Consider the following 13338-nt stretch of genomic DNA (forward strand, 5'->3'; position numbering starts at 1 on the left):
TCATGTTGTAGCAGTTATGTTTGTGTGCTATAGAATTTATCTGCTTGTTCACTGGTTAGAATTAGAGCTCCCTGAGAGCAGACGTTATGTTTTTAATTTCGTTCTTCTAGGCTTTAGGGCAACAGTTTTAAATTATACTCTTGAGATCCTTTAGGAGTTTTCTTACATTTTTCTTGGCTCTTTTTCCTCTTCTTAGTGTTCCCCTTCCCATACTCCTCAGTACTCTTCTCTCCTTCAGAGCAGTTTCACTTTCATCTGTGTTTTAATATTTGACATTCACCCAAGATTTTGTCTAAAGAAAATGTTTCTATGTCTGAAAAAAAAAAAAAAAGAAAGAAGGCAGGAAAGGGGAAAAAAAGGAGGGAGGAAGAGAGAGAAAGAAAAAAGAAAGAAAAAGAAAAGCTCAGTACTACAGCCTTAACAATGCCTAGAACAATAGGAATTAGAGAAATATTTTTTTTTGAGTAAGCAGTCGATTAATCAATTTAGTTATCTGCTTTTGGTAGACTGATACTGAAATGATCAGCATGACTAACCTACTGTACTGGTTTACTCTACATTTTTCTGCTAATACACTACAGTTTAAAAAAAAATTTAAATCTGGGGAGGGTGGGGTCTTGGTATGTGCCACACCTTTTGTGGACAAGACACGATTGTAAGAGGGACTTTACCTAACAAATGCAATCAATGTAACCTGGTTTCTTGTACTGTCAGTGAATCCACAACAATAAAAAAGAAATTTAAATCTCTTTTTATCATACTGCTTGCTTACATTCTTCTAGGAGGGGCTTGTTTTTATGGGGTTGATTTTTGGGATTGAATTTGACTTGATGAAAGGATTTCTTTTCAGTATTACTATCAGACAGCCTCTAGAGCCTGAAAAGTAAATAGGAATTTACTTTATAAGCCAAAGGAAAAAAGAATTTTCAGTTGGTCCATTTTGGGTTTATTGATGAAACATTATTTATTTTAACTAGTTTAACTCCTGGGGTTATTCCCAACACTTGCTGAATTAAGTTATTTGTAAAATTATTTTCAACTTTATGTAATTTTGTTTTGTTTTTCAGCTTGTGAAGCTTTGTATTGCCATGATTGATACTGGAAAAGCCTTTTGTGTTGCAAATAAACAGTTCATGAATGGGATTCGAGACCTGGCTCAGTATTCTAGTAATGATGCTGTAGTTGAGGTTAGTATTACTAAAATTGCAGTTAAAATGAAAAAAAAAAAAAAAATGCAACAAGACATTAAAGAATTTTGCATTTATTTACCTTACATGATAGTTACAATGATGCTTAAAATTAGAAGTATAAAAGCTGTCATGCCTTGGTGCTGTCTTGAATAATGTTTTCTAAGATAGTAATTCTTGGTTGATTTGTATTGTACATATCTAGCACCCCTCTCCTAATCCAGCTTCTTATTGTTTTGCCCGGTTTACTAAGTTTATTTGCTGGTAGGTGAGCTGAAGCATTTGCCAGAGGTCCTTAGCAGGAAGACCAGGATCAGACCTACAGGTAGCTGCTTATAGGGGCAAGCAGTGAGCATTAACCTAAGAACAAAATCTAACTGTATGAATAGGGGTGGGAGAGTGCTGTATATGTTCCGGGCAGACAGTCATGCTGGATTAATTTAGATCTCTTGCTATACTGTGTGGTGTAGGGGTATTTCTTCCTTAAGGAGTAATTTCTTTCCTGGAGAAGTGGACGTGGTTTGAAGATTATTTTGTCTGTAGATACCTAACTGGGCATAGTCTCGATACTCAGACAATTTTACCTTTAGGTTTATTATGCCATTCCTATTAGCATGATACTATTCATGGGCAGTACTGATTCTTTGACTTTTCTAGACTTCTTAATGTTTCCACACGTAGACTTGCTCTCTCTGCAGAGCATCTCCAGAAAGAAGAGACATTGCCCTGGGAAATAAATGTAACTGTTTACAATGTAACTTGATCTTTTTGTCAGAAATGCTGAAGTGACATTTTTGTGGCCCATTTTAGTTGCTCATAAATGACTTGGTTTCTTTTGGTTTCTTTCTCATAGACAAGTTTGACCAAGTTTTCCGACAGTCTTCAAGAAATGATAAATTTCCACACAGTAAGTGTCAGTAAGTAGGTGTTACTATGAACATGTTAATATTTTAGTACTTTTCTCAGGTGGTAGTATTTTATGAAATGACTAAAGTTGAATTCAATGCCTTTGATTGGTTAACAACTTTTTAGTTTTATGGTTCTAAAATTGTCAGAAAGAGATTGTATATGAGAGTAAGGAAGAGAAAGTATATTTTATTTCTCATTCTGAAATAGTGAACTTAATATCAATGAGGTACACACTCTTAAAGTTAATTTTTCTTTTTTAAGTTGTGGCTTTGTAAGTTTTTAAGGAGTTACGAATTAAGGAGCAAAAGTCACTTTAAATTCAGTTTCTTATTAAGATACTTATAATAGATCCTCTTTATCTGACCAGTTGCCTATGTTAAAGACTGCTGTAATCTAGGAACTATTTATAAGTGTGTTTATCAGAACTTTTCAGGGACATTAAGAAAACAAACAAAAAAAAAAAGTAAGTGTGTTTAATATTTGAGTGCATATATTCTTCAAGAAAGAGGGATATATATTACTTTTGGAGTGTTACAAGATTTCTTTATAAATTTTATAAAAGATTACTGGACATATGGTAGTTTATAAGCTATATGCTGCTGCCTTGTTTTTCTTTTTTTAATACAGATGGAGTCTCACTCTGTTGCCCAGGCTAAAGTGTAATATTCTAATCCTAGCTCTCTATGATGTCTTAGAACTCCTGAGTTCAAGTTATCTTTCCACTTCAGCCTTATGAGTAGCTGGGTCTACAGGCTTACATGGCTAATTTTTCTTACTTTTTTTGTAGAGACAGGATGTTGCTATGTGGCCCAGGCTTATCTTGAAGTCTTTTCTCAAATAATCTTCCTCCTTTGGCCTTTCAAAGTGCAGGAATTACAGCCAGGAGCCACATACAAGTCTATATGCTTCTTATATTATTTTAAGATACTAATTGAGGCTTGCCCCTGTAGCTCAGTGGTTAGGGCACCAAATAATCTTCAAACCACTGGGGCTGGCAGGTTTGAATTCAGCCCGGGCCTACTAAACAACAATGACAGCTATACCAAAAAAAAAAAAAAAAAAAAAGCCAGGTGTTGTGGTGGGCACCAGTAGTCCCAGCTATTCGGGAGGCAAGACAAGAGAATTGCTTAAGTCCAAGAGTTTGAGGTTGCTGTGAGCTGTGACACCATGGTATTCTCCTGAGGGCGACACAGTGAGACTGTCTCCAAAAAAAAAGTACTAATTGATATGACTATCATGTAATTATTCAGTGCTTCAGAATTTATTAGCATCTGTTTTAGAACAAGAATATCAATATTTATATTCTTTATAAAATCTGTTTATTTTTGTTTCCTGGTTAATTTGATTTTCTTAAAGATTTTTTCTTGGTCAACTTATTGAAGATAAAATTATATGAATATTTATTTTAATTGTAGGTCAAAAGTTTAACAGTATCAATACTGACATATATAAGTATCTGCTAGACTGCTCATTTTCAATTCTTCTGTATATATATCTAGGAATTGCTGGGTTACATGGTAATTCTATGTTTAACTTTTTGAGGAACTGCCGAACTGTTTCCCACAGAGGCTATATTATTTTACATTCCTATCAGCAATGTGTGAGTGTTCTAGTTTCTTCATGACACTGTCAACACTTGTTATTTTCCTTTTTTTTTTTTTTTTTAAATTATAACCGTCCTCATAGGTGTGAAGTGGTATTTTGATTTGTGTTTCCTTAATGACTAATGCAGTTGAGTATCTTTTATATGCTTCTTGGTTTTTTGTGTATCTTCTGTTATTTTTACTGTTGTTGTCTATAGAACTCCTTTGTACATTTTTAAAAATGGGTTGTTTTTTGTTGAGTAGAATTCTTTATGTATTAAACCCTTATTAATATGTGTGATGCAAATATTTTCTCCCATTTTGTAGGTTTCCTTTCACACTTTTGTGAAAATGCCCTTTGATGTACAAAAGTTTAAAATTTTGAAGAAGTCTAAAGTCCAATTTATCTAGTTTTTCTTTTTGTGCTTGTGCTTTTGATGTCTTGCCTAAGAAAAGCCATTGCTAAATTCAGGGTCATGAAGATATACCCCTGTGTTTTCTTCTAAGAGTTTAATGATTTTTAGCTCCAAAGTTTTATACCAATTTGACTATTTGATATTTTTCTTTTTTGCCTTCTACTGAATTTACATGCCAGCATTTGGTATATTTGATTTCTAAATAACCAATGGCCTTTGGATTTAATCTTATTAAAAATCTCATATCGTAGGGTGGTGTGTGTGGCTCAAAGGAGTCGGGTGCCGGCAACACTTGTATTAGCAATATAATTTTAGTCAATTTACTTAACTTTTTTCAGTTTATACTTCTATGAAAAGAGCATAATAGAATTTGTCATGCCCAAATTTGAAGGTGTTATGAGGAGTAAAATATGTGAATGTAGATTCTGGAGAATGATTCTTCCCTAATTCTTTTTTTTTTTTTTTTCTTTTTCCTATGGTACTGTAATTCTTTTCTAATTATACATTTATTTATTTGATTTTAAAATTTCTGTCTGTCTCCCCATTATACTGTAAGCTCCATAAAAGGGGGACATGTGTCTGTTTGCTCACCATTGTTTTTTTTAAATTTTTATTTATTATTAAACCATAGCTGTGTACATTAATGCAATCATGGGGCACCATACACTGGTTTTATATATCATTTGATGTATTTTCATCACACCGGTTAACATAGCCTTCCTGGCATTTTCTTAGTTATTAAGACATTTATATTCTACATTTACTAAGTTTCACATGTACCCTTGTAAATGCACCATAGATGTGATCCCACCAATCACCCTCTCTCCGCCCATCCTCCCCCCTCCCCTCCCCTCCCTCTCCCCTTTCCCCATATTCTTAGGTTATAACTGGGTTATAGCTTTCATATGAAAGCCATAAATTAGTTTCATAGTAGGGCCGAATACATTGGATACTTTTTCTTCCATTCTTGAGATACTTTACTAAGATGAATATATTCCAGCTCCATCCATGTAAACATGAAAGAGGTAAAGTCTCCATCTTTCTTTAAGGCTGCATAATATTCCATGGTGTACATATACCACAGTTTACTAATCCATTCGTGGATCGATGGACACTTGGGCTTTTTCCATGACTTAGAAATTATGAACTGGGCTGCAATAAACATTCTGATACAAATATCTTTGTTATGATGTGATTTTTTGTCTTCTGGGTATATGCCTAGTAGAGGAATTATAGGATTGAATGGCAGATCTATTTTTAGATCTCTAAGTGTTCTCCAAACATCTTTCCAAAAGGAATGTATTAATTTGCATTCCCACCAGTAGTGTAGAAGTGTTCTCTTTTTTCCATATCCACACCAACATCTCTGGTCTTGGGATTTTGTGATATGGGCTAATCTTACTGGGGCTAGATAATATCTCAAAGTAGTTTTGATTTGCATTTCTCTGATAATAAAGGATGATGAGCATTTTTTCATATGTCTGTAGGCCGTGCATCTGTCTTCTTCAGAGAAGTTTCTCTTTAAGTCCCTTGCCCAGCCTGAGATGGGGTCACGTGTTCTTTTCTTGCTAATACATTTGAGTTCTCTGTGGATTCTAGTTATTAAACCTTTGTCAGAGACATACCCTGGAAATATCTTCTCCCATTCTGAGGGCTGTCTGCTTGCTTTACTTACTGTGTTCTTGGCTGTGCAGAAGCTTTTTAGTTTGATCAGTTCCCAGTAGTGTATTTTTGAAGCTGCTTCAATTGCCCGGGGGGTCCTCCTCATAACGTATTTGCCCAGACCGATTTCGTCAAGAGTTTTCCCTGCCCTTTCTTCTAGTATTTCTAGTATTTTTATAATTTCATGTCTGAAGTTTAAATCTTTAATACAGTGAGAATCTATCTTAGTTAATGGTGAAAGGTGTGGGTCCAGTTTCAGTCTTCTACAGGTCGCCAGCCAGTTCACCCAGCACCATTTGTCAAATATGGAATCTTTTCCCCACTGAATGTTGTTAATTGGCTTGTCAAAGATCAAATAATGGTAAGTAGCTGGGTTCATCTCTTGGTTCTCCATTCTGTTCCATACATCTACCTCTCTGTTTTTGTGCCAGTACCATGCTGTTTTGATCACTATTGATTTATAGTATAGTCTGAGGTCTGGTAGCGTAGGGATTCCCTGTGCTTTGTTTTTATTTCTGAGTAATGTTTTGGCTATTCGAGGTTTTTTTCTGATTCCATATAAAATGAAGTGTTGTTTTTTTCAAGATCTTTGAAGTACGACAAGTGGAGCTTTAATAGGGAGTGCATTAAAATTGTATATTGCTTTGGGTAGTATGGACATTTTAACAACGTTGATTCTTCCCAGCCATGAGCATGGTATGTTTTTCCATTAGTTAACATTTTCAGCTATTTCTTGTCTTAGAGTTTCATAGTTCTCTTTATAGAGATCTTTCACGTCCTTTGTTAGATAAACTCCCAAATATTTCATTTTTTTTGGCACTACTGTTGAATGGAATAGAGTTCCTGACTGTTTTGTCAGCTTGACTGTTGTTTGTATATATAAAGGCTACTGATTTATGAATGTTGATTTTGTAATCTGAGATGCTGCTGTATTCCTTGATCACTTCTAAGAGTTCTGTAGTAGAATCCCTGGTGTTTTCTATATATACAATCATATCATCTGTGAAGAGTGAAAGTTTGATCTCTTCTGACTATGTGGATACCGTTGATCGTCTTTTCTTTCCTAATTGCAGTGGCTAAAACTTCCATTACAATGTTAAAGAGCAATGGAGACAATGGGCAACCTTGCCTGGTTCCTGATCTGAGTGGAAATGATTTCAATTTAACTCCATTCAATACGATATTGGCTATGGGTTTGCTGTAGATGGCTTCTATCTGTTTAAGAAATGTCTCTTCTATACCAATTTTCTTAAGTGTTCTGATCATGAAGGGATGCTGGATATTATCAAAAGCTTTTATTGCATCAATTGAGAGAATCATATAGTCTTTGTTTTTTGGTTTATGTGCTGAATTATATTTATAGATTCATGTATATTGAACCAGCCTTAAGACCCTGGGATAAAACCTACTTGGTCATGATGAATAATTTGTTTGATGTGTTCCTGGGTTCTGTTTGTTAGGATCTTGTTGAATATTTTAGCATCTATATTCATTAGTGATATTGGTCTATAATTTTCTTTTCTTGTTGGGTCTTTCCCTGGTTTGGGGAACAGGGTGATGTTTGCTTCATAGACCGTGTTGGGTAGTATTCCTTCTATATTTTGGAACAGGTTGAGTAATATAGGTACTAGTTCTTCTTTAAAGGTTTGGTGGAATTCTGACGTGAAGCCATCTGGTCCTGGGCTTTTCTTTTTAGGGAGATTTTGTATGGTTGATGCTATTTCAGGACTTGTTATAGGCCTATTCAACATTTCCACTTGATTCTGGCTAAGCCTTGGAAGGTGACATGCTTCCAAGTATTGGTCAGTTTCCTTTAGATTTTCATATTTCTGAGAATAAAGTTTCTTGTAATATTCATTAAGGATTTTTTGAATTTCTGAGGAGTTTGTTGTTATTTCGTCTTTGTCATTTCTGATTGATGAAATTAGAGATTTTACTCTTTTTTTTCCTGGTTAGGTTAGCCAGAGGTTTATCTATTTTATTGACCTTTTCAAAAAACCAACTTTTTGATTTATTGATCTGTTGTATAATTCTTTTGTTTTCAATTTCATTTAATTCTGCTCTAATTTTGGTTATTTCTTTTCTTCTACTGTGATTGGGGTTAGAATGTTCCTTCTTTTCAAGTTTCTTCAGATGTCCCATTAAGTTGTTAACTTCCTCTCTTTTCGTTCTCTTGAGGAAGTCTTGTAGTGCTATAAATTTCCCTCATAGGACTGCCTTTGCAGTATCCTAGAGGTTCTGATAATTCGTGTCTTGATTGTTGTTTTGTTCCAAAAATTTGGCAATTTCCTTCTTAATCTCATCTCTGATCCAGGTATCATTCAGTATAAGGTTATTTAACTTCCATGTTTTGGTATGAGTATGCAGATTCCTGTTGTTATTGAGTTCAACTTTTATTCCATGGTGGTCCGAGAAGATGCAAGGAATGATTTCTATTCCTTTAAATTTACTGAGGTTAGACTTGTGACCTAAGATGTGATCAATTTTGGAGTATGTTCCGTGGGCTGATGAGAAGTATGTGTATTCAGTTTTGTTGGGATGAAATGTTCTGTAGATGTCTGTTAAATCCAAATGTTGGATGGTTAGGTTTAAATCTAAAATTTCTTTGCTCAGCTTCTTATTGGAGGATCTGTCCCGCACTGCCAAAGGAGTGTTAAAATCTCCAAGTATTATGGAGCTAGAGGAAATCAAGTTGCTCAGGTCTGTTAGAGTTTCTCTTAGAAATTGAGGCACATCGTGGTCGGGTGCATAAATATTAATAATTGAAATCTCATCATGTTGAGCATTACCCTTAACAAATATGAAGTGACCATTGTTATCCTTCCTTACTTTTGTTGGTTTAAAGCCTATTGTATCTGCATATAGAATTGCAACACCTGCTTTTTTCTGATTTCCATTTCCCTGAAATATGGATGACCATCCCTTCACCCTGAGTCTACATTTTTCTTTTAGGGTGAGTTGAGATTCTTGTATGCAGCGGATATCTGGCCTGAGTTTTTGTGTTTAGTCAGCCAACCTGTGCCTCTTTAGAGGACAGTTTAAGCCGTTCACATTTATGGAGAATATTGATAAGCCTGGTAAAATTTTGCATATCGAGTTTTTCGAAAGTCCAGTGGACATTTTCATCCTTTCGCCTCTGTGGAATTTGGAGTTTGATCAAAAGTTTCTGCGTGAGTTTACTTTTGTGGTAGAGAATTGTACTGGGTCATTATGGAGAATAGGTCTGAGAATATCCTGAAGAGCTGGTTTAGTTATGGCAAATTTCTTTCAACATGTGAATGTCATTAAAGTATTTAATTTCTCTATCATAAATGAAACTCAGTTTAGCTGGATACAAGATCTGGGGTTGAGGGCGGCACCTGTGGCTCAGCGGAGTAAGGCGCCAGCCCCATATGCTGGAGTTGGTGGGTTAAAACCCAGCTCCGGACAAAAACTGCAAAAAAAAAAAAGGATCTGGGGTTGAAAGTTATTTTGTTTTAGGAGATTAAAAGTTGATAACCAACCTCTTCTGGCTTGAAAGGTTTCAGCAGAGAGCTCTGCAGTCGTTCTAATATTCTTCCCTTTATAGTTATGGTTTTCTTATGTCTGGCTGCTTTCAGAATTTTCTCCTTCATATTAACTGTAGTGAAGTTAATTATGATGTGCCTGGAGGATGTCTTATTCGGGTTGAGTCCTGCTGGGGTTCTGAAACTGTGGGCTATCTGAATTTCAGCCTCTCTGGCATGTCTGGAAAATTCTCTTTCATAATTTCATGGAGAATAGCCTCTGTGCCTCGTGAAGCCACTTCTTTTCAGGGATTCCTATGAGGCGAATATTAGCCTTCTTTGAATTGTCCCTGTGCTCTCTGAGAGAATGATCTGTTTTTGCTCTCCATTTATCTTCCCCTTTGAGAGTTTGGGAGTGTTCAAAAGCTTTGTTTTCAGTGTCAGAAATCCTTCTTCTGCTTGCTCCATTTTGTTACTGAGGGATTCTACTGTATTTTTCAGATCTTTAAGGGTTACAAATTCTTGCTTCAGTGTGTCAGAATCTTTGGTGATTTTGTCTTTAAATTCGTTGAATTCTTGAGACAACTTTTGAATTGCTCCTCGAATTTCTGATTGTGTTTTTTTTTTTTTTTTTCTTGTAGAGACAGAGTCTCACTTTATGGCCCTTGGTAGAGTGCCGTGGCATCACACAGCTCACAGCACCCTCCAACTCCTGGGCTTAGGCGATTCTCCTCAGCCTCCCGAGTAGCTGGGACTACAGGCACCCGCCACAATGCCCAGCTATTTTTTGGTTGCAGTTCAGCTGGGGCCGGGTTTGAACCCGCCACCCTCAGTATATGGGGCCCGCGCTTTACCGACTGAGCCACAGGTGCCACCCTGCTCCTCGAATTTCTAATTCCAACTTTTCCTCCATTCTACTAATCTTGTTTGCAATCCAAATTCTGAATTCAATTTCTGACATCTTGGCCATCTGTTTATGAATGTGATCTTCAGTTACATCTGCCATATCTTTCCTTGCGGGGCTTGATCTACTCTGGTTATTCATGTTACCAGAGTTTTTCCACTGATTCCACCCCACGATTATTTTATACCATTTCACTAGATGAGTGGATAAGGAAAAGTTGGGTTTGGGGCTCCAGGAGTAGTGATTAACCAACCCTTTGCCCAAAAGCTGGGACTGGTGTCTGTACCTTTTCCCCTGGAGCTTTGCTGAGGACCTGTACAGTGCTATGGCCTGAGAAACTAAGGACCTGCTTGGTGTGGTGGGGCTAAGTGGCTGTGTCTTGTTTTCAGCTGGTCTCTGTCCAACCCTAGTGAATCATTTACTCTGGGTTGAAGTCACAGCTGTGGAGAAATACCAGCATTAAGTCACCCCGCCACCCCCCACAGACAACAATTGGAAAAGGAAAATCAAACCTTCCTGCAACCACACACCCAGGGTACCACTTGGGTAGTCCTCGGGCAATTTGCCCAGTTCAAGAGGTCCAAATCAATTGTCTCAGTCAGCACCTGTCTCAGGTGGGAGAGTTTAAAAGGTCTCTGCCAGGTAGATCACAGGGGTCTGCTGACAACTCAAATAATACTTGCTGTGGTGCTCTGTGAGGTCTGGAGCAGAAGATAGGCTGTTAGACTTCACAGAATGAGTCTCAGGCCCTGTGTGTGCTGCTGCTCACTGGTCTCAGTGCTGTTTGTATTCCAGCGTCACACGGTTAGCTGTCAGTTCTAGCCTCTGGCTGCCATCCTTTGTCTAGGCTGATGATCCCCTGAGGGTGGGTGTGTCTTAGGCTCAGTAAAGCAGTCCTCTGGGTCAGCCCCACTCTGGAATCTGCCAGCTCTGCACATGTGTTTTCTAGTCCCCGCACTGCACCCGGGCTGGTACCACTCAGGCAAACCCTTTACTCATGGGGCCTGCGTTTCAGTCCCAGATCTGTTCCTCCATTGGCCGTCACCGGAGAAGATGCCCAGCCTCCTCTGGTTGCCCAGAGAGACAGGGGTTGTGACTCCAGAATATCCAGGGGTGAGCCCTATTGTTGCCAGAAATGGCTGCTTCTCTGTGCTTCGGGGTACCACCGCTCCTGTGTGGTTCCCTCTCAGCCAGCCGTCCTCTCCTCACTCCCGTGCCACAAAATTAGCACTGACCAGCAGCAGTCCATGCCCTGTCCACACTTCTCGAGAAAATACCCAAGAATCTGGACTCCTGGGGGATAGGCTTCCAGACATCAGAGTTAGAGTGGAGGGGAGTACTGGGAGCTCAGAATTGCAGGTAGTGAATATATACAGTTTTATGCCTGGTTGGAGAACGCCAAGGCACCCTAGTACAGGAAGTAGGTCCAGTTTTTAGAGGGTCATGTGATATAAGGGGAGAACTCTGGTCATTTGTTTATGCGGTACTCTGAGCTATTCTCATGTGGGAGGGGTCTCCTGTCCACTTGGTGATGGATTTTGTACCTTTTGTTTGTATCCTTTGGGTTGCAGCTTGCCTCAGCAGGGTTGATGTGCGTTCTTCAACCTTCTCTCTTGGCGCAGCTCTAATCCGCCAGGTTACTTGCTAAATTTCTGTCCTTTAACTCTCCTTCTGGACGGGAGCCTCTGGAATTTCTGTCCTTTAACTCTCCCTCTGGACGGGAGCTTCAGTCAGCCATCTTGCCTCTGTCCCCTTCTTATTGGTTTTATGTTTCTCTTTCTGTCCTTTCAATCAACCTAGTTAATCATGTTTTTTTTTCTTCTTACTTTGTTTAAAAATATGTTGGTTCATATTTATGCTGCTATTCTTCATAGTTTAACCTTATTTTCAAATTTAAATATAACAAAATTGATTCTTAAGTTATTACAGCTGAGTAGGTTTTGAAAGATGTATACATTTGCGTTTCCACACCACATTAAAGACACACAATAGTTTCATCAGCCTCTGTCAAATACTCTCATGTGGCCCACTTATTAGTTAGCCTTTCTTCCTCCTTCCAAGGCTGGTAATTGCTGATTTGTTTTCTATTTCTATTGTTTTGCCTTGTCCTTAAATGTCATATAAATCTCATTTTACTTGGCAAAATGCATTGAGATTCATCTGTATTGTTGTATGTATTAATAGCTGTTGGTTTTTATTGCTTGGTAGTATTGTATTGTGTTGTACATAATTTGTTTCCTCATTCATTAGCTGAAAGACATTTTTTTTTTCATTTTTTGGTAATTAGGAATTAAACGACTATAGACATTTGCGTACAGGCTTTTGTGTGAACCTAAGTTTTGATTTCTTTTTGGAAAATACCTAGAAGTGGGATTCCTAGGTTTTATGTAAGTTTAGCTTTGCATTTATATGATATGAGAGGTTTAAAACTATGGATTCTATTTCTTTAATTCTGTTCGGGCTATCACTTTCTTTTTGTGTGAGTTTTGGTAGTTTTTGTCTTTCAAAGAATGTGTTCATTTCATCTATTGAATTTATAGGGCTACAATTTTTATCTAGCTCTGCAGACTATCTTTCTAACATCTATACAATCTGTGATGAAGATCCTGCTCTCCTTGATATTTGAAATTTGTGTCTTTTTTTCTTTCTGATCACTTTGGCTAGAGGTTTATCAGTTTTATAATCTTTTCAACCAGCTTTTCGGTGCATTTTTTTTTTCCTCTGTTGATTTTCTATTGTCTATTTAGTTGACTTTTATTCTGATTTTTATTATTTCTTTTCTTTTACTTATTTTGGGTTTATTACTTTGGGTTTAACATAATACAGACAAAATTTGTTTCCTCTTTGGAAATAAACTGACAAATTTGTAAATCCTAGACTAAATTCAGAGTCCAGATTTTGTGTGTGTATGTATGCAGGCACATGTTTTATTTTCATCATTATTATTTTTTATTAAATCATAGCTTTGTACATCAATGCAATCATCGGGTACAATGTGCTGGTTTTATATGCAATTTGAAATATTTTCATCAAAATGGTCAACAATAGCCTTCACGGCATTTTCTTAGTTACTGTTAAGACATTTATATTCTTCGTTTAGTAAATTTCACATGTACCCTTGTAAGATGCACCGTATGTTTTAATTAGGAGAAAACAAAGGCAGAATTTTAGAAAGAATGAAGTTGTGGTATT

General features: G+C 37.1%; 1 protein-coding gene across 2 annotated transcripts in view; it reads left to right on the forward strand.

The window, feature by feature from the left end:
* ACAP2 (ArfGAP with coiled-coil, ankyrin repeat and PH domains 2) overlaps positions 1–13338 on the forward strand; it is a 165206-nt gene that overhangs the window by 87918 nt on the left and 63950 nt on the right. For both annotated transcript variants that reach the window (XM_053564544.1, XM_053564545.1), the window contains exons 3-4: positions 1068–1187; positions 2041–2094. In XM_053564544.1, coding sequence (XP_053420519.1) covers positions 1068–1187; positions 2041–2094 — 174 coding nt within the window. The remainder of the gene's footprint in view (positions 1–1067; positions 1188–2040; positions 2095–13338) is intronic.

The sequence above is a fragment of the Nycticebus coucang genome, chromosome 16 (assembly GCF_027406575.1).
Source record: "Nycticebus coucang isolate mNycCou1 chromosome 16, mNycCou1.pri, whole genome shotgun sequence".
In the NCBI taxonomy this organism is placed as follows: Eukaryota; Metazoa; Chordata; class Mammalia; order Primates; family Lorisidae; genus Nycticebus; species Nycticebus coucang.